This window comes from Corvus kubaryi, unplaced genomic scaffold (assembly GCF_017639235.1).
Source record: "Corvus kubaryi isolate FWS band 111438036 unplaced genomic scaffold, C.kubaryi_AGA036_p1.0 37334, whole genome shotgun sequence".
Lineage (NCBI taxonomy): Eukaryota > Metazoa > Chordata > Aves > Passeriformes > Corvidae > Corvus > Corvus kubaryi.
This window is the reverse complement of record NW_024581108.1, coordinates 14,898,778-14,920,863: the sequence shown is the minus strand read 5'-3', so window position 1 is coordinate 14,920,863 and position 22,086 is coordinate 14,898,778. Positions and strand designations below refer to the sequence as shown.

Sequence of the window (22,086 nt, the reverse complement as noted above, 5' to 3'; positions counted from 1 at the left end):
GGTTTAAATCTGCTTTCTTTCATTTTGTTCGCTAGTTTCTGGTGTGCTGTTAAGTCAGAGGGACAGAAGTAAGAGGATATAGAACAGCCTGTGTTACATAAAATAAGCCGATGAAGATTACATGGAGCTACCACATGAAAAACAAAACACCATGAGGCTGAATATTTTTGGCAGACTTTGAAGGAAAGACATTTGAACAAAATTTTTAACAAAAACCTTTCAAGGGAATAAGGAGTGTTATTTTTTTTTTTTCACTTTGCTTCAACTAGATAGAGAAATACAAGACAAAATATAGTTTAGAAAAATTCTCTGTGGGATCAGTAACTTTCTAATTAGAGATTTGGTCTTACATTTCATATGGCCTATTCTAGGGGCTCTGCATGCTAGAACTCTGCTGCTGTATTCAGTTCTGTTAAAACTGGATGCCATTGGAAAGTCTTGCTTTGTCCTTGCAATGCCCATCACATTGTTGCCTTGTAGAGATAATAGTTGTAGTGAGAGTTTAGATGCGTTTGGATGAGCCAGGTAGTGCCACAGAAATAAAGAATGTGCTTGAATTTGAAAATGTAGGCACAAACCTTAAAGATCAGTGATGCTTGGCTTTAAAGCTGGGTTAGATAAAAAAAGGGACCCTGTGAAGCTTGAAGCTCAAAAAAAATCCTGCATGGCCATGACAGGTGCAGAGAGAGCATCTGAGGGCATACTTACATGAAGTATTTAAACTGGAAAGAACTGCCAAAAGATACCAAAGCAAAGGAGAGAAGTTGATGTGAAAACATTCTGAAGCAAAAATCCAAACTGTCCAATACCTTTTCTGGAGATCATTATAATTTCTGGTTTTGTGACACTTCAGTGATAACCATTTGCATAGTTAAGACACCATACCTGTGGCTTTATTTCATTTTAGTGCAAGTACTTCAGCTGCAGAACAAAAGTAAAGCAGTTTGGTGTAATATGGATGTCTATTTGCACTCCTTTTAAGATAAACATTAGGCAATAACCATTTCTTTAGAGCCTGTATATATTGTTCATACGACTCTCTCTCGTATAACAGTTCATGTTCATCAACATGATACATTTGTGCCTGATTTTCCAGTTCTGCCTTTCACTGAGGATATTCTTTTCTTTCTCTGATTGCTTTTTCTTCTTAGACCATTACTCTAGTTGATAGCTTCAGGTTATCATTGTATCCTATCTCCCTCTCCAATAAGCCTATGATTGATACTAATCTTCCTCATGGGACACATTTATAGGATTCAGGATGGAAACGACTCTCTAAATCTTAGCTTTATACGTGCTGACAATTTGCAAGGTTGCACCTTATATTCACTTCAGGTGGCTTAGGGGAAAACATCAGCACCTGGTAATCATGCTTCTAAAATAAGAAGAGAAATGTGCCCCATATACCAAAAGTTACCCTGTTGTTCATCTGCTGTGCTGCTGCTCCTGCTCGTGTATTTTCTGTAACTAGAAAGGGCTCAGCTTCTATAGGTGGTCAATGTCCTGTAACCAAACTCATGCCTTTTCTTTCCAGTGAGAGAAGCCATATTTTAATTAATCTAATGGAAGCTTTGACTAGCCAGCAGTCCCCTGAAAACGAGTTAATGTGCCGGAAAACACTTCACACAAGCAAAAGACTCTTCACTGACTAGTGTGCTTAACGGCACTTTTTCTAAGAAAATTGCTCCAGTGAAAGCCTTGTGGAGTGCATTTGTTGGGTTTTTTTCCTCTTCATATAGACTCATGTTCTGAATTTAATTAGACCTGTCTAAGGACCTTTTGAAAATAGGATTATTGTATTTTTCCTACAGGTTTTGCAGATGCCCCTCAGTATGGTATCATGGCAAAAAAAATACATTCCATTCCTTGGAGGAATAAAACATGAGGTGCTGTGATCACTAGTGTAAGGAATGCATGTGCTGGAGTTTGGCTATGTCACTGTCTTATCCAATATCTGAAGGCAGAGTCCAGTTATATTACTAACTCAGAAGAATCAATGGGAAATGAAGATGCTAATGCTTCCACAACATTTGCATATTCAAGCTCCACAGCCCAAGAAACAAAGAGAAGTAATAAGAAATTCATTTGTTTTATCTTTTATCTTTTTAAACAGACATGCATTTATCTTTATGAGCAGACTTGCCAGACCTTTTTTGAATTGCAAAATTTTGCTGCAAATGCTTGTTATTTGGATTTGCATAAGGATTAACAATGTTGGGCAAGTGGTATCTTCTAACCCTTTCTGTTTACTTGTGTGATATCAGTCACTAGGATATAGTTTTCAAGGCAATCAATGCTTTTAGTTCAGTGGACAATGCAGTTTGTTTTCATGGTAAATTCTCTAATGTACCAAAAGTGTACTTCAAAAATAATTACAAATGTATTTGCTCTGAGGATTTTTTCCCCCTCTTTGACAGCTCTCTGTACCTGCGTAAGATGCTCTTATCTGGCATAAGGTTTAAAGAATCAAAATTTATGAAACTTGAGGGGGAAGTCTGAGCTGGCATGCAGAGTGTAGACATTAAGCTACACTCCCTGTATGAACATATATGTAAAAATGTCATGGGCAAAGCAAAATAATCTCTTGGATCAGAACTTGGCACCACAAAATCAAAACTCCCAGAGACTTTAAAATGGCATTTACATCAGCAAGTTGAAGTTCAAAACTCTTCTCATGCTTTAGGTGTTTCAGTTTGGCTTTTTTCCTCCAGCTTTTTATACACCTATGTGTTACCTACAATATTCCAGTATCCATCTGAATGACTTACTGTTCAGAGAAGACTGGCTTGATAGCATCACTTCATAGATGAGACTTGAAAAACAGCAAACTCTTTCAGCTTGTATGTGGTTAGGGGATTTTTTTTCATTTTTTATTCCTGTCATAGTATTATGAAAGCACTGTTCCATCAGTATATTACAAACCAAAAATAATCAGGGAACCTGCATTATTTTCACAGGATCATGTCTCCCAGAGTCCTTGCATTGTGGAAATCACTGCTGAAGTGCACAGCTGTGCTTCACTAATGAGACAGCTTGAGCCCTACAGCTTGCTGCATTGGCTTACAGAACGCAAGTTTCTTGGCAAATGTGAAGCCTCAGGGTTTCTATTTTACTTTAAGGTGGTTGTTGGGAATCTCTCAAAGAAAAGCAGACTTGGCCTTACAGTTTTCAGTCTTTTAGGGAAAATACTAAGGAAGGAGGCACACCAATAGAAGCAATACATGTATCTTGTCATGAGGGATGGACCTAATGGCATGAGAAGCTTTACACTTGGGGCAGTGCTGAATGACGGGGGGCTCACCAGAGCTGGAGCATTCAGCTGTTCGTGATGTGCCAGCAATGGGCTGGGCATGGCTGGAACTCCTGCAGAATTGGGATATAGTTGTGACTGGGGGATTGTCCTCCAAGCCTCTGGGAGAGGAGCACTGGGAAGGAGCAGTCAGGATGGTGGAGCAGTGGTTCCAAGCCATCAGCCTGTGAGAAACCTCAGAGCTGCTCAAAGCTACAAGAAAGGAAAAAAAAATTGAAGCTGCCAGGACAAAATATTGTTTCACTGGCAAAGCCTTAATTATTTATTGTTGCTGGTGGGTAATGACCCAGCAATAAAGAGCAAGCCATAAGTAACAAATTGTTTTGAACATGGTGTGAACTCAGGGTTCATTAGCATCATGTAGGAAATGTTGACTAAGTTCTGTGCACAAGACAAGGAACATAAAAAGCAAATACTGGGGTGACATACAGTGAGTGTCCCAAGCTGTTGTGCCTTAGGCCAGGCACAATGGGCACCGGGGGGGGGGACATGAAATGAAATCCAATGAAATCACCTGCTTTGTAACAAAAAGAGAAAGCAAGGCTGCTCTGGAATGGTTGTTTGCTTGTTTGGTTTGATTTGGTATTGTTGTTGTGGCCAGGTCATCATTGCCAAGATGAAACACTCTGGCTTTTATTTATAGAACAGAAATTTTTACACTACTGATAATGGAGTGATCTGAACCCAGGGGCCTTGAAAGTAGGTCATTAAGTACTCAGTATAAGAACAAGTGTGTTTCACAGTGTTCGTGATTTTACTGGAGAGAGCTGTCTTCTTTTTTAAATCTTGGCTTTAAAATCAAAAGGCTTCTAGAAGTAAAAAAAAATGATCATTTGATTTCATCATGAAGAAAATAATTCTATCTGAGAATATTTATTCTTCTTGAGCACTTGAGCACTAAAGTATCTGAAAATAACATTTTTCAATCATTGAACAACATAGATTTTAAAGTCAATAACAGAGCAAATTGCCTTCAATTGGAAAATACAAAAAAACCTGTGGCATTGTTTTTTGTTTCATTAACTAAATCAGGCATTTGTGACAGAGCAGCAGCACTTCTGGGCTGATCTCTGGAAGTGGAAGCTGCCAGGAGTCAGTTTGGCCTGTGGGAATACTTGCAGCAGTGCAAAGCTGCACTTATTCGTTATGGCCACAAAGGTGCTGTTATGGGGTTTGCCCCATGACAAAGTTCCCCTGCTGCCTTCATTCCCTTGGGATAGCCCATCTGTCTTGGAAAAGCACCAGCTGATTTGCCATCTTCTGGGGCTCCACATTGTGAACTTGTACTGTAACCTCTGTTCTCCCTCTCTCCATACGTGTCTTGAGGTGACTGGAACTGAGAGGTGATTTGGGATATTTTTTTGGACAGTGCTTGGCTCATGTACTGTCCAAGTGCCTGACCTGTGTTGTAGCAGTAGCCACATGCTCTGCCCTATCACAGAGGTGCTGTCCATGGAGTTCAGGTACACACAAACTGTGGCTGCTTATTAACAATGGGTACGATTCAATGTCAGCAGCTTTTACATGCATGATATCTTACACTTCAAAGTAATTAATAAAGATGCTATAAAACTCGCCTACCTCTCACCCCATCCCTTTTGAAGCCAGGCTCCTGAAATATAACTCATATTTCATGGGGTTTGCTTTTTTTCCACTTTGCTTTTTTTCCAAAATATCACTGTAATAATTACTGTAACAGCGTTTTCTGTGGAGTTAATGTTCTTCTGGCTTAATGGCCCCTGGTTATTCTCAGGCCATCAACTTTTTCCAGCTGGTCATCAATCCCAAAGAACTGCCTTCTGCCTCCATTATTATTGCTTAAGTAGATGACATTTCTGGTGCCACTGCTGCCTCCCAGTGAGATGGTATTACAGCCAATGGCTTTTTTCCCCCCTTGCTTTCACTGTTGTCAGAGCATTATAAACAGCTGGTGTGAGAATGTTGTGGCTGTTCACCGTGAATTCCTCTGACAATTTTTAGGTGCAAGTTTTGTAGATTTCAGCTGAAAGAATCTGAGTGAGGCAACTGAAAATTACTTGCCTAGAGCAGCTACAAGGGCTCAGCCCCCATGCATCATTCAGGAAGTGGCTAGGCAATACCTGACTCTTTCAGGCTAAAGACTTCTTCCCAGAAGGAACATTTTTCAAACAAGATCTGGGACAGATGTTCTGGGGGGTGTTAATGTTCATTATGTAGCCTCAGCCCCCTCCCCAATTTTCCACAGCTCTGCTGATGGCCGCCCTTTTTTCCTAACAATTGATGGGTTCTGTGGCACACTTTTTTAAAAGAAACAAGGAAGTTGTAGCTCAGTAGGCCAGAAACCAGCAGAGATTGTTTAGGTGAAAATGCCTTGCTATGTGGATATTCAAACCTGTGAGTTAACATTGGTGCTGACTACATTTCCTTTAACCTCATTAGCACCTCGTCTTGCTTCCCAAGCATGGTGGTGGAGCAGCCAGCTCACCTCAGAGCTTTTCACTAGGTAATTCATCAAAGTGGCAGATGAAAGCTTAAAGGAAAATGCATGTAAATACTGCATTAGGAACCTTGGCTCACAAAGGCACATTTTCACCCATATCATTAGCTCTGGATTATAGTTCATAGATGTGAAAGGGACTTTGTTGATCAGGGGAGATGGAGATACAAGGTTTACTGGTTGTATCGGTGTCCATATTGTATATTTTTGGTTTGGTTTTTTTTCTGCAATTAAAAAGCATTAAGCATTCATTAGCTAGTCTCATAGAAAGAATCTCAGACTGTAATTGTAACCACTTAGTACCTTCAAAATTAAAACTAAGTTACTGTAGTAAAACACTCACATTAAGTACTCAGGGCCAAAGCATTTTCAAACAGGGGCATGAGATTATGTCAAACCTACATCATGTGTCCTTTTCAGCTTTAGAGTTTTAAGCTGTACCTCACTACAGGCTGATTTAGTCATTGGATTCCTGTATATGTGTAGATCGGAATGATCAAGCAAGTGCAGTTCAGCCTCTGTGCCTGGGGTTTTTCTGGTGGTGGGTTTTTTTGTTGGGCTGGTTTGGTGTTTTTTTGGGGCATGGGTGGGCATTGTTGTTTGTTTGCTTTGTTGCTGTTTGTTGTTTTTCAAAGAAACTAAGATACACACCAATTGCAAGATACTATTTCCTGGAGGGCTACCAAGGCACACCCTCAAACAGTCTTTATTTACCTCACAGTTTATTGTATTGTTGTTAGAAGGTTGCACTTTGGGGATTCCGTTAACCCTTGCTCCATTTAGTTCTCATGCTGAGCAGTAGATAGTGACATACTCCTCTATAATTGATACCTGTGGTGATGGCATACTTCAATAACATGATTTATCGTGCACTTTCATTTTCATGAAAGCTTGTTTTACTCTTCTGCTTCCATTAGGTCAGCACTCACTGAACAGGCACCTCCCGTTTCATTTTACTGTGTAACTTTTAAACATGACCTGACAAGGTAGCAAAGGTTCAGTGCACTAACTCACTGTCATGTAAAATATACACAGACATTACTGACCAGCTCTGACTGTTGAACCATAAAGGAGGTACGAGAGCACTGCAGTGGTTGTGGCACAATTTGCAAATAGCATGGAAGGACTGGGCCAAGGTATCAATCTCTTCCCATAGCAAAATGTCCCGACCCCAGGGTTGAAAAGCTGTTCACACATGAACTTATGAGGCCTTAGGATTTATTATTTCCTGAAAAAAAAGGGAAGAGGAAGAATAAAAAATACTCCAATTATAGCTGTTATGGCAAGTGCAAGAAGTACAGTCCTAAGTAGCTGGGAAGAGTAGAGAAGCTGTTGTGATTTCTCTTTATGAGGCAGCAGTGGAAAGGAGGATTTACTCAAAGGGCTTAGCTCCACAGAGGAACTCTAAGTGCTGTACACTTATACCACATTCCCCCCAAAAATGTACAGGTAATGTGTCCCCAGCTATTTGGGAAGACTGCCGGGAGAGATTTATGTACATTGCTCTGAGGTATTTGCTGTAAAATATGCCATGAACATGTAAACCACAGCTATGCAGTGAAAGGGAAGATGTCTACAGCTAACTGTGAAGTGTCTCTGTCTCTGCAGCCGTTAAAGATGCACTGCAAGAGCTGTGCGCTGGTCACCAGCTCGGGACACCTCCTGGGGAGCAGACAAGGTGACAGGATCGACGAGAGCGAGTGCGTCATACGGATGAACGATGCACCCACCCAGGGTTATGGCAAAGATGTCGGCAACAAAACGAGTCTTCGGGTCATTGCACACTCCAGCATTCAGAGGATTTTGCGCAATCGCAACGAACTCTTAAATATGAGCCACGGTGCTGTGTTCATCTTCTGGGGCCCGAGCAGCTACATGAGGAGAGATGGCAAAGGCTTGGTGTACAATAACCTGCAGCTGATGAACCAGATACTGCCTCAGTTAAAAGTGTATATGATTTCTCGCCACAAGATGCTTCAATTTGATGACCTTTTTAAACGGGAGACTGGAAAAGACAGGTGAGAACTTACATGGATACACCTAGGGGATGTCACAGAGTAGTAAAATGATGCAATTTATATATACCAATTTCAGATCTGCTCAGAGGGACAATCATGCCCATTAAATCCTCTGCCTCATGAGTTGTAACGTGGCATGACATGCCAAATAACATCACTGGTAACATAAGTAAAAATATGCATCAAAATGATTTGTATGGAGTATTGCCTCATCAGCCTAGAATGCCAGAGTCTGGATGTACTGTTTATAGAGTCAAAGAGGCAGGTGCTGTTTAAATCTCACTTTGGGGTAATATACCTTAAAGTTTTTTCACTGATTCTGAAAAATTAGAATGGATAGGTTATGTTTTCTTATAGAGGAAATGCCACCATTCAGTGAATTATAATAGCTGTTTATTGAATTTAAGCATTTTTGGAACATTGCAGCTGTAAAGCTTCTTGTAAAACAAATAAACATTAGTCATACATTAGGTGCTTCAGAACAGTTAATCTTATACTTGCAACTGGAAAATGGAAAGTTATTATGATACTTACATCTTTATGAGACTGTTTATGAGACTTGTAGGCTGATCTTCAAATCAAATTTGTAGTAAGTGACCCACTGCAGTACTTCAGTATTTTCACATATAATGTTTGAAAATGGGCGTTCAAACCAAAGACTTCCCAGCATGAAAGACATTTATTTTTAATGAAGTTTTATTTTTTTACTTATTAAATATGCTGCTGTAAAAATGGCACAGGGTCCCCACTTAGATGCAGATGAAGAGGTAGGTTTATTGTGCAGTAACTCAGAGTCAGATGTGCTAGCCTACAAATAAAAAACACACACACCAAAGCTTGGAACAGGGATCAATCCTCTTGTGGACAGGGAAGACTCGAGCACAGATTTCATTTTCTGGGCTACATGAGAAAGGCAGAACCAATGTTAGAGGAAACTGTTGTATCCTCTTAGCTGAAGGCAACATTTGCTTGGCATTTGCTGCCTTTGTCACACCCCACATGGTTTGCTTACAGAGCTCTGTTCAGTTACAGTGGATCTGAGTTCCTGGCTGACTAAGGCTCACACCAGAGCACAGAGTAACTTGGTCAGTTTTGTAACATTAAGGGTTCTTCTTCATCTCCAGTCGGTGTGTTCTGGTCTCTGCCAGAACAAGAAGGAAGGATAACAAGGGCACATACCCTGCCAGTTGTCATGTGAATGTCTTTTCCAGAGTAATGCAAGGTGAATTAAGTGTTTGTGCCCTTCAAGAAAAGTGCAGAGGGTTATATCTGTGTGCTCAGTATTTGCAAAGGCATGGAAGTCAAAAAGCTGTAACTGCACTGTAACCTGGCCATCATGAGCCCCAGGGGGAGGCCCTGGACACAAGGAATGCACACCGCCACCTCCTTTCCTGGATTATGCTTTTGGTGATCCAGGGTAGGATCATGTGCTGTCCCCAGTTCTGAGGAACAGTTTCCCTCCCCTGCTTCAGTCTCAGAACTTCAGTTCTGCCACAGGGAGCCAGGGTTCCATTCCTTCCCTGACATTGCCAGGATCCTGTTCTTTTTGTGACACATGCTGTGCCATTTCAGGCAAGCTGCTCTTTCTGGTGCTGCAGCACCCATCCAGAGCCAGAGGCCGGTAGTGAGTGTGTGATGGAAGCATTTCTTTTTCTGCACAGGCACCAGGCTCAGCTCCTGAAATATTCTCAAGGCATTTGAGCCATTAATGACATTATAACAAGTTTATAGTGAACTCAGTCATGGGTACCCTGAACTCCCAGTGTGAATCAAAGGCACTCAGATGCCAGCAAAATTCAGCCTGAGGAACAGGCCCTGTAGATTTTAATAAACTGCAGGCTCTGCTGTGTATGAACAACTCCTTTAGAGGGCACAGACAGCATACTTGAAGGGCTGAGAAGATTAAAACGGGAGATGAAAATAAATGAATAAGCAGCACAGAAGAAAGGGAAGATGAAAAGAAACATGGGTAGGAAAGAATTTGTAAGGGAGAAAATTTAGGTACCTGTGGGGGCAGGAGCAGAACATTGTATAGTCCAGAATGCTGCTGTTCCCCAGGAGGTTTCTGCTGCGCTCTTGACATTAGTGCCTACAAAAAACAAAGGAGGGAGAGAGAAGCATGATTGCAAGGTTGCATTAATCGGGCTATTCATTTCTGTCTTGAAAATGATGAGAAAAAAGGTCATTAGATGTATTGTGCTTTTTGGAAAAAAGAGATTTTGGAATGAAGAAAAACCTTCAGAAAACATTGCCAGTTAAATAGTATGGTGAAAGACAAAAGCTGCAGAGCAATATACTTGGCATTATAAAGTAACTGTACTTGAAAATAACTTTATAATTGAATAAGGGTACATTAAGAAAATACGATTCAGAACCAATATTATAGTAATTAGATAAAAGCAGCATAAATGAAATAACTGCAGGAAGAGTATTTCCATAGAGATTGTAAATGAGATTTTGGTGGAGCAGAAAGGCCTTTAATAGTAATTTAGTGTGCACTACAGAATTATCAGCACAGTGTGTTAGTTCATCATATAAAAGAATATCTGATAATTTCCCCTAATAAGCACATGACAGTTCTTCATATTCTCTCATTACTGCTGATTAAGTATAAAAACTGTATTCTTTTCTTGGACTCTTGCTCAGATCTTTTATGAAATGCAAGACACTATAACCCTGTTTCTGTGTTGCTGTCCTACAGACACGGTATTTAAAGAGGGCAGAGTGTACTTGAATGAATTTTTAAATCTTTATTATTTAGCTTCTAAGCTAGTTTATTTATATTCAGATGTTCTCCTGTTTATTGAAAACAGTAAATGACAACCTAAGTGTGTGTAAGCAGAAAGAAGATTAACCCAGCAGAGAGCCTTGGGTGTCCTGACCTGTGCAAAGCTTTGGTCATGGTCTGGCTGCAGTTGCTCCCTTGGTTTTGGAATGTAAGTGTTGGGCACCTGGAACAGTGGACTTGTGCAAGCTCCGGAGCACTCTTAGCCTGAATGTGTTCCTGAATTACCTAGTGATTCAGAGCTCAGAAATGCTCAAGTGACAGAGAAGCAAGTTTTTTAGGCTTTTCCCTACCATTCTCTTTCCTAATAATTTTGACCCAAAAATTCTTACTTACTGTTTTATATTGTTGCTGTGCCTGAAGGCCTCTGCTGCACTTACGACCCAGCTATGACATTGTGACAAACTGCACCACCACCCCCAAGCTTCAGTGCACAGTTAGAAAATAAATAAGGCCCCATAATTGGAAATAATGAGATGCTTATAACATGTCATTCTCCAAATGCTAGCATAGCTTGAAAGTCTGTGTGTCAGGAGGAGTAAAAATGTGTTTCAGGAGTTTATACATTACCAGGTGTTCCACTAAGGACAGAACAAATTACGTGGGCTCCCCAGCACCCCCCAGGCATATTTAGTTAAAGAATCCCCTTATGTTTAGAAGTGTCTTTTAAGTTGCTGGCACAGACACCACCGCTTTTTTTTTTCTTTGTAGTAGTCTGATTCCCTGAGGAAATGGGAAACCTTGTTACAAGGCATTCCTCAATCTGACAGTGCTCAAAACATCTCCTCCTACTGCCCTGTAGGTGACCTACTTGGAACCAGCTTGCTTAGCATTAGCTTGGGAGGCTGGGTGGTGGCTCCCGTCTTCTGAATTAGATGTGATTGCTGGCACTTGCTTGCAGTGGCTTTTGTGGCCTCAGGTCCCTGCTTCCAAGATGCTCCACATCTTGCTATCACTGGCTAAACTGTAAAAGATGGCCTTGGAACTTGGGCCAGGACCTGGGATTCCCAGGTGACTTTTCTGAAGAGACCCTCATGTCTTCTGCTTTTTTGGGGGGGGCTGTGACAAAGTTTCACAGGTACCTGGCAGATACAGGTGTGGGGGAATGGGATTAATGTACGTCCCACATAATACATTCTGATAGAGTGCCAAGGCCTTCCCAGAGCCTGCACTTGCTCCCTCAGTGCCTCAGCTTTAGTAGGAGATGAAGGGAGAGCCTGTCACTGTGACAGGCTGTCAGCAGGAATCTGAGGAATCTTTGGGCTAAAGATAACACAAGCTTGAACTTCTTCCTGTGGGACTTTCCTAGCTGGATGAGGAGCCATTAGGGAGAATTCCTGTCTTATTCTTCAACAGCATTTGAAAGGAGACCTCTGAGTGAACTCATTTTCTTTGGAGCAAACACCCAATTTTATGTGCGTCCATGTCTAAGAGAGGTGCCAGCCCCTACACATGCCCTTGTGACACCTCTAAGATGTTTTCTTTGCTGGAATTTTCTTGATCCTCCCATTCCTAGAGTGCCACAACACAGAGCCAGTACAGGAACTTAACACAGGACTGGGAATTCCAGTGCATGTGCCAGGCATCCAATAGCCATCACAGAACCCAGCTCTTAGAAACTAAACAGCACTGCCAAGCACAGGAGAGGAACAGGAAACATTATTGTTGCCACTTTGCAGATAAGAACCTGTGATACAGCAAAATTTAAACAAAACTTGTAAATCCCTTTACATGGAGTTATCTCCTACTTTGCATAATTTATGCTGGGATCACTTGAGCTTCTTTTAAAGCCATGTCCCAGCCTGCAGTGAAGGCAGGAGAGGCACTGCCTTAGAGGGCTCCCTGCCAGCACTGTCATTCCCATTGAAAGGTTCCCCCAGGCAGGGATGGATGGCACCTGGGTGGCTCCTAGGATGAAGAGTTCCCAGGCTGGCCATGGAACAGTCATAGCTGCAACCAACTCTAAAGAGTTTCCAACCAGGAGTCACAGTGAGGGGCTGGGAGCTTCTAGAAACCAAGTCAAAAGGTCAGCTAAATATTAATGTTGCTGTGCCTAAAATTACTTACAGCAAGGGCAGCTTCTGCCTAGATTATTCCACTGACAGGAAGCACCAGAAAAATCATTAAAAAATGGAAGAGCACAGTAGTCTTGGTTGCCCAATTTTCAAAGCTTTTTATGAGAATGAAGAAAATGCTGAGAAATTGCTTCAGAATGAACAAATGAATAAATAAATAAATAAATAAATAAATCTCAAGAATTATTTGCCAGCTTAGAAACTTAATTATGTTTTTGCTTTCAGGAAGATATCCAACACTTGGCTTAGCACGGGCTGGTTCACAATGACTATCGCATTAGAGCTCTGTGACAGGATAAATGTTTATGGCATGGTGCCACCGGATTTCTGCAGGTAGGATTTATTTTAGAACCATTATTAGCCAACAAATTTAATGTTACAGATAAATATCTGAATATTTTAATCTTTTTTGCTCTGCAACAAGTCTTCAGTCGTCTTAAAGCAATTAATTAAGATGTCCCATGATCTCATTCTGAAAACAACAAACGACATTTAATTATGTTATATAAAATATTTTAAAATTTTGTTTGTACTGTGGGAGAATTAATCCATCTTGTTGCTTTCTTTTAGTCTCTGAATATTTATCAGCTAAAAGTAATGCAATAATTGGCATGAAATTAATCTGAAGAAAGAAGTACTGGAAAACATTACTTTTAATTTGTTTTTCAAGTTCCCCCCAAATTAATAGAGGAACAGTGGTCTCACAGTGACTAGTTTCTAAATTGAACTTTCTCTGCAACTCAAATTAAGATTGTTGTACCTCTGTCACATGAATGCTAATCTTGCAGCTTCCTAAATAATCCCCACGAAACCCCTCCCCCTGAATTTGGACCCAGAGAATCAGTCCTGTAATCACCCATTTTGGGCATGGCAGGGGTTGGGTCACAGGAGGCAGAAGCAGCACAAATTCTGTCAGTGGAAGCTGCTGTGTAAAGGAACAGCTTGTGCACATTTTCCAGCGGGGTTGCGCCTCCAGCCGTGTTCAGGACGCAGACCCCAGGTCCTGGTTAAGGTTTCCCATTATGGATCAGTGACACAGGGAAAGTCCTCAGGACTTCTAGTGCTGGACCAAAATTACATTAGCCACAAGATACCAGTATTGTATTACATACTTGTATTACATCAGCAATCTTGATGCTGACGTAAGTCTCACCTGCCCCCCCAGGCACTAGCCCAGCACTGAGTGGTTCCTGCCCACAGCCAGTGCTGATCCCATTTGTCCTGCTGGGTGACCCATGAAGAGCTGGAACCAGTCTGAAATGAGGCCTCAGTGCCACGTTTCATCACCTGCTCACAGACCCCTTTCACCAAGAAGTACTTGCTTAAATTTCCTATTGCAAATGTAGTGATCTCTCTCAAGTCTGGTTCATTGGGTAATTCCAGATGCCTCTCAGGGGCAGGGAGGGCAAGGCAGCAGTGCTGACTTAGTCTCAAAGAATGGGACAGCTTTGACTTTCCTCTGAGCACATAAAAGGATTGCTCAGGAATCTGCATTTGTCTTGGGCACATTGTAGAAATCCCTGAAGAAATCACAGCATAAAATGTCAACGCTAAACTCCACTTTGTGAGAATTTCTACAAATTATAACAAAACACTGATGATAAATGCTGTGATGTACTGCCAGACTTCATCATGAATTCTCCAAGGAAAATAGCAAACTAGATCAGATATGCCAGACAACACAAATACCTTCTACAGCACAGCATCTCATTCCTTTGTCATCTCAGTTGGCCAAGACATACTACTACAGTTTCTGTAAGTGGCTGGTCTGTCTTACTCCAGATGTGGCTGTATTCCAGTGGCACATGGAAGTAATTCTTAAATTGATTATCTAAAAATACAGAATACAGCATTTTACTGCAAAATAATGTGTAATCCTGACTTTTCAGAAAAATTCAGAATAATTTAGATACATATAAAAAACCCAACTAAACCCAAACAAACTGTTTTAAGAGAGATGAAGAATGTCACTGAGACAATATAAAAGGCTTTCATGGAACCAATACACTGAAATCAAATGGACTTAAATTCTAATACAAGGAAGGCTGTAGATCAATCCTACCAGTGATAGATGTAATTATTCTTACAGTCTTCATAAAAAAATCTTAACATAAAGCTATGCACACCTGGTTGTAAAAAGGGAAAAGGTCATTTCTTAATCAAAGTAATATGAAGTGTCTTTACTTCAGCTTGATTCCCCAGGTGGTGAAGGGGAAAACTGTAGTTGCCATGCCTGGAAGAAGCTGTCCATGAAGATCTATGAAAGGAGTTTCTTGCCATAAATAGAGTTAACCTTCTTAGCTTGCTCTTCAGCCACTCATTAAGAAGTTGAAACAGTGCTTCCTTTCAAAGAAATAAGACAACAGAACAGAATAGCAGAAAGAAAGAAATATTCTGTAATTGTAAGCCATATTTCCTGGTTTTCTGTCAGACAGAATAAGAATCTACCATTGAAATAAAAAAAAAACAAAACAAAAAATCCCAACAAAACAACAAAAATGTGTGTGCACTAGATGGTTTGGATATCCTACTTGCGGTGCAACTGCAGAATCATTAAGATTGAAAAAAAAAAATGAACCCCAAAAAATCTTATTTCTATTCAGAATTAATATCACCAAATTTATAACTTCAGCAGATAGATACCAATTCATTTTTAAGTATTAATTTGTGGAATAAGTAATGAGTGTGGTGATCACTGTCATGGAACTAAATTAGTGTCACATCTGTAACGTGAAGGACACCTCAAAGGTACCACGAATATCGTGCTGTTGATTCTGCTACAAATTATTAGCTTAAGATCATTAACCAAATTGCTTTGCACCCGTGCAGGAAAAATAGTCCAGGAGTCTGGAGCACAGACTAAAAGATTTGTCACTATTAATTGCAACAAGGTGCTTTAGATTCATTTCTATTTACTTTCACTGGACACTGGGTTTTATAGCTGAGCTGGACTTAGTGTCCTGATTATTATAAATTTCTAGCACTTTACAGCAAAATTATATGTACTTTCAAACCCCTTTGCTCGCTACAGATTTATGGTGTACTAAGGGTTAATGGCTTGATATTGCTCTCATGCTGCTAAATACTTCAGACTTGTACATTCTGTAACAAGATGAAAGCTTGTGCTTCCGTGCACATTGCAAACATTTTTGGCAAGTGTGTACACCTCTCACTCATTTGTCCCAATACAGACAAGCCATCTTGCTGGATTTTTTCCAGTGCCCAAGGATCCAATCCTAGCCTTTGCTGGAGCAAATTAGCACTCCAGATGGGAAGCATTTCCCTCTCAGAACTCCCTTTGGCAGTCCATTGCATTCACTCCTGAACTGGGACATGCAGGATTGTGCTCTTGCCTCCCTTCAGCAGCAGCCTGACAGTGTGCCCAGATACCACGACAATTCCTGAAGGCACTGCAGTGCTGCTGCTTCCCTTTGTGACTGCTCAGCAGCAGGGCTGGGAAGGACAAGACAAGCCTGAATGAAGTAGTAAGAATTCCAGCCCCTGTCCGTGGGATTATGGGCAGCAGGGACAGAAAGGCTGGTTCCTGGCAGGTCTCAGGGTACTCATGTACACAAGGAAAACTCAAGGGGTTAGTGAGATGAACCCTCTTAACTCTTCTCCTCCTCATGGGCCTTCTGGAGCTCCCAGAAGCTTAACACTTCATTCTGAGCCTTATTTTAACTAATGCGAATAATTTTTGTTCCAGTTTTTGAACCAGATAATTTTCCTAGAAGAATCCTCATTTGACTGCCAGGCTATTTTCCATGATAATTCACCTGAAAATTGGTATTTGAAATACTTTAGTGTTTTCTTACCTCTCTGTCTCTCTCTCTCTTCAGTTCCTTTAAATCAAATGCAAAGCAGCAGTTGTTGCTGGTTACATTTCCTGGAGCTTATCAGGGCTTGATGGGAAGAGAGGCCCAAAGGACTGTAAGCTGTATGTGAGCTAGTCCTGTTCTTTGGTCCATATGCCTCACCTCCTTACCTTAATAACAAAATGCATACATGGTTTGGAAAACAGGAGTAATTATGGGAATGGGATCCTGGGAATAGAAAGCAAAAAAATTATCTAGAAATGTTCATAGTCCTGACCCACCACCTTGCCCATCACTCAACATATAAATGACACTTTTTATTCACCCATCAAGATATGAATTACTTTACAAAGTGTTGGAATACCTATAGTTTTAGAGGGTTGATTTATTATGGCTCTTCATTTCTAAGGAAAAAGGCTGACCAGACTGTGGTATGGGGTGGCCTGGCTTTCCTGCCTTGTTTCTTTTGTGCTGTACTTCTTCCAGCTTTTGCTGTAGGTGGATACCATCTGTGGGAAAATGTGCACTCAAGGGGTAAACAGTAGCTGCCTGAGAGGGGTACAAGCACTTCCATGGGTGCTGTGCTGGCAGATGATCAGGCAGGAGGTACAGGATATTTTACAGAGGAACTTCCCCAGATTCCTCCCAGCTGTGATATTAATATGCATGCAGAGTCTGACAAAATACTGATTAATGTCCAGTATCAGTCAGTGATAAAACAGCATCTGTTTTAATGTTAATAAATGAGGTGGCAAGCAATTTCCGTATAGAAATTACTCATGCATTTCATTTGCTGGTGACACAAGCTAATTGCAGAGTTAGAAGATAACACAGCACAGTTAATTTGGGTTATGGTGTACTCAAGCCAGAGTTCAAATCCAAAGCTTACTAGCATGCAATCTAGGAGAATCCAGAACTCCCATTAAATGAGAAGGTCCTCCATATTTAAATGTCTTTCAGAATTCCTAAATTCAAAGAACAGCTTTTGGAATTTAGCCTTAAAACCTCAGTCAGCTGCAGAGTAGTTGTAGAGAGAGAGGTCTCTAGCCACCAGCCCCCATTCCTGCACTGATCTCACCCCCAGTTCAGCCAGCAGACCTGCACACAAGGCTGGGCAGCTCCCAGCATGGGGTGCCTGTGCCCCACAGGCTGCCTGGACTGAGCTCCTGCCTCTCTCACCCGCCAGGCCCTGTGCATCAGCTGCTTCTGGGCTGTTTCTGGTGGGATGGTGCACAGGATGCAGTGACCTGTTCCAGCCTGGCAGGAGCTAAGAACATGCACTTAGGATACACTGCTGTTAGTTCAGAGCCTTCTGTGGAATGTGGAATCCCTGGCTTCAAAAACACCTCACCTGGAGGTGTTGGGACCAGTAGCCTCACAGGCTCACTTTGCCCTGTTAACTGGGGCAGCATTTTCCCCAAGTCTGTTGGAGATACAATTTCAACTTTACTAATCCTAAATTTAAAGCAGTAAATTTACAATACAGGTTTACCCTCAATGACCCAAGAGTAAAATCTGGGTTCAGAGCAAGAAGGAGGAGCAGTCTAAACAAGAGGCAGAGGCCTACTTGTTGAGTAGTTCTTAACAAAAATACATCACATGGAAATGTATCCTATTAGATTTACAGTAACCTTACAAATGATTCATTTAAGTGACAATAAGAGGTCCAATGTATCAAAAAAGTGAAAAATTAATTGAAGATTGAGTTCTAATAGTTGTAGTTTAGAAGCAATAAATTTCAATATGAAGGGCAGCTTTAGATTACAAATATGTCTTCTGTAGGTGAGGTGATGAAGGATTTTGTTTCATTCTTATGTATTCCAGTGAGGATATATTTAATAAGTTTAGAATCCATCTTATTCTAGAAATGTAATTTTATTGTTATTCTGGTCCTGTAAGATTGATCACGATGTTGTGTTACGAGGAAGCCAGATTGATTGAACTAAAACGTTAATCTAAGGCACAAATGGAAAGCAGCAGCAATATCATACATTACCTCTGCATATATAATATGGATAATGGCAAAATAAGAAAAATCAGAAAATTGCGTAGGTGACAGAATTACACAGTAAAAATAATGACCAGCACAGACTACAGACAGGTTGTGGATGCGTTCATTTGAAAGTGAGCTTAAACATTAGCTCTTCAAAATGAAAATAATCCACTGTATATTAGAGTTGATAGCCCTGAATCTGTATCAGTTTTCTTGCTCTGTGCTAGGGTCCTGTTCAGCTCAAGCTTTAACACAGAGCAGCTCCAAGGCTTCACTAAATGCTGATATTGGGAAATTCTCTGCCACAGCAAAATAGTTGGTAGCAACTGGGGAGAGAGGGATACAACTGGGTAATTCTGTCTGGTACAGCTTGCTCTCTTTGAATTTATGACAGAGAGAGTTGTGTGAGTTCGTGTCAGCCAAAATGTCTGTGCCCAAGGTAAAAAACCATAATGGGTACACGTTAATGTAGAGATTAAAACAAAAGGAGAATGAATTGCTCTGGCTTATTATAATACAAATGTGCCATTTACAGAATGTTACATGGAAACACTGAGGTCAGAACTGCTAAAATGAACTTTATCCTAAGTGTCTAATTGGTGTTTGGCATATCCTGTGTGTCACAAGTCACTCATCTCCCGCTGGGAAATGTGAATGGGTTCACAAGGTCAGACAGATACCATGGGTGAACTGTTTTAATTTTTAGCTTAGATACATGAAAGCTGCTGTTGTAAAATAAAGAACTCATTTGTGCATCAGAACTCATCCCAGCAACAGCAGCCTGTCCCACTGACCTGGTGTGCAGACACTCATTGAAGTTGCGGTCTCGGAACCTCGCACAGCGTGCTGGGAATGTTCAGCTAAGCTGATGTGACACAGATAACCACCTCCATCTATCATCTTCTCTTTCTTCCCCCAGTTCAGTAAATACCTCTGCAAGACCTTTTACAAATAACAATCTAGATTTAAATCTCTTTTAAGCAGTTTACTTCAAATTTTATAGTAGTAACAGCCCTGCAGCACTCTCCCTTGTTTCTGAGCTACTGCTGTCCTTCATTTAACTGGGAGGAAGAGGATTAAAGGAGAGCAGAAGAAAAAGCAAAGAAACACTTTTGCCCCATTCTGATGTATTAGATATGCAAGAAAAAAACCAGCTACCTAGTTTAACTGGGAGAAAAAGTGGATTTGAGCCCATCAGTTCATTAAAGATAGCATCTTTTCAATCAACAAAAAAGAACATCTTAGGCTTCCATCTATTTTCTTTTTTCCACAGGGATCCTAATCATCTTTCAGTACCTTATCATTACTATGAACCTCTGGGACCTGACGAGTGCACAATGTACATTTCCCACGAGCGGGGCCGCAAGGGCAGCCACCACCGCTTCATCACCGAGAAACGCGTCTTCGAGAACTGGGCACGGACATTCGACATCCACTTCTTCCAGCCAGACTGGAAACCAGAACCGCTCACTGTAACCCACCCCGAGGTGAAACCAATGGCCTGAGGGATGGATGCACAGGCTCAGTCACAGTCGCCTCCCGGAGCAGCCTTTGGACCTTGTGGGCCAGCACGGCAGCCTGGAGGAGAAGAGTAACAGGGTCTGCAGCTGGCACCTGCAGCAGCAGTCAGGGAGTTGGCATGGAGGAGCAGCACACACCAAGAGTACTTTCTGTTAAACTGTATTAACCCAGTCCATCACCTTTTGGGGCCATCTGACTTCCTGTGTGTGTTTGTGATTCGTGAAACACAACCTAAGTGTCATTAAGGGATGGTTAATTCATTATGGCTTTTTTAAGTACAACGCCACTGAATTTTCATAGTGAAAACTTTCCATATTTATTTAATGGAGGTTTTTATGCAACCTAGGCCAGTATTTTTCTAATTCACAGTTATGTGGTTGTTTATCTTTCATAATCTTTTAAATCCAAAATTAATATTGGTGATGGTTTGAAAGGCCTAGCTTTTTATTTATAAAACTTGTTTGAAATATATAATTCTATATAGCATGTAATTAATATTTGATTGGGAAATGTTGGATTTCTTCTAAGAATTTTGGGCTCTGTTCCAGCCTAAAGCCTTTAACAGCAAGAGTGGTCCCATGTGCAGATCCAGCTCACTTTACATTCTGACATGGCATGTTAATACGAAAACGGTAGTGAAAATTCTGTTTGATATTAATGTGCATTTGCTGCTGTGCTATCAAGTTGCTGTTTTTTAAATAGGGGTGGGAGGAAGGAGGGCAAACAAAATTTATCTGAAAAAAGCCAAACCCCCCACTGGCCATGGCAGCAGCTTCTCAGTGAACACAGGCTAAGGCTGCAGGAGTTGTGTTCTGTTCTGCCTCTTGTATTCCTGCAAGAGTCTGCCAGCAACCGTCCTGAGGCAGCAGCCTAGGAAGCAGGCCACAGCTGCTCAACACCACGTTACCAAGCTTCTGGAATGCAGAAGGCCAACTACCAGTAATACAATACCAGCCATAGGAGACAGAGAGATCACAGCACTGCACCTGCAAAAATCTCTGCCTTCCACTGTCCCAAGATCACCACTGATCTCAGAGATTCTGGATCACCTTGAAGCTGGGATTTGAAAAGAGTTCCATGAGTACAAAATTGTCCTCCTGAAAGGAGCAAAGTTAAACTCTGCTTTTTTTTTCCATTAAGTACCTGTATGTACATGGTGAGTCCCTGCAAGACAAGGGGAAGGACAATGCTCATGCTGTGTATGGAACCTCACAGTGGGAATTACTGGGTACATTTAGCTTGTGAATAAAGAAGATTTCAGTTACAGTATTACTTTTCCTTTTGCTTCACAAATATCAAATCTCAAATTTCTTCAAAGTAATCAGTAACTATTGCATGAAACGTACCTCAGGTGATGAAAGGTGTCTCTCATTAGACAAGTGCAAAAGCTAGAACAAAGATACTACCTTTAAACACCTAAATCCAAGAAGCTGAACCTCAGAGGCAAGATGTAGAACTGGGACCAAACACTCTCATTTAAACCCCCTTATAACCCATGGTCTTCCTCTTTCCAAAACTGGATAGCAATAGCTGCAGCTGCCCACAGATACCCCGATTTTCTGGGGACAAAGTGAACTGTCCCGGTAGGGGCAAACCAGTGTCACCTCTGTAACACTGCCTGGACCTGAAGTGTAGGTCTCCAAGAGCCACTGTCCTGCTGCAGCCCTGCCCACTATCAAAAAGTAAGAAAGTATAATGTATTTTGCCTTAAAAGCTTTATTTTGGTGTTCTTCCTGGTACACACCACTCAGCTTACAAACTGAATGCCAAGTGCTTGTTACCTTTCTCTTGTCAGCTGGTGTTTAACTCTCCTTCTTTCACTGATGGTGTTTTATTCCTTCCACTTGATTTCACTGCATTCTGTAAAAACCAGACTGGGTTTTGAACTAATGGCAATTTGAACATCCCTTTCAACATGTGTACTGGGGTGTGTATCCAGCATATATTGCTCCAACTGATGAAATCTGTCAAACTGATTTACAGATCATTTCTAATGTGACTGAAAGACATGGTACAGATCACAGTAGGTCCTCTGATGCTACCGTCCTTGTTTTATTACTGATACAATAATAAAAAGATCCTGTCATTTTAAA

The 22,086-nt window shown here is 41.1% G+C and overlaps 1 protein-coding gene and 1 long non-coding RNA gene across 3 annotated transcripts in view; one reads left to right on the top strand and one right to left on the bottom strand.

Moving 5' to 3' along the window:
- Positions 1-22,086, top strand: part of ST6GALNAC5 (ST6 N-acetylgalactosaminide alpha-2,6-sialyltransferase 5) — a 70,010-nt gene extending 47,924 nt beyond the window's left edge. Inside the window, exons 3-5 of one of the 2 annotated variants that reach the window (XM_042030444.1) lie at positions 7,395-7,804; positions 12,890-12,997; positions 19,746-22,086. In XM_042030444.1, coding sequence (XP_041886378.1) covers positions 7,395-7,804; positions 12,890-12,997; positions 19,746-19,977 — 750 coding nt within the window. In that variant the 3' untranslated portion in view covers positions 19,978-22,086. The remainder of the gene's footprint in view (positions 1-7,394; positions 7,805-12,889; positions 12,998-19,745) is intronic. The other variant, XM_042030445.1, reaches the window with a different exon arrangement.
- Positions 8,181-15,068, bottom strand: LOC121665757. Its single transcript, XR_006016484.1, has 2 exons — positions 14,354-15,068; positions 8,181-9,893 (listed from the first exon to the last, which is right to left on the bottom strand). It is a non-coding gene; the product is annotated as an uncharacterized LOC121665757 (long non-coding RNA).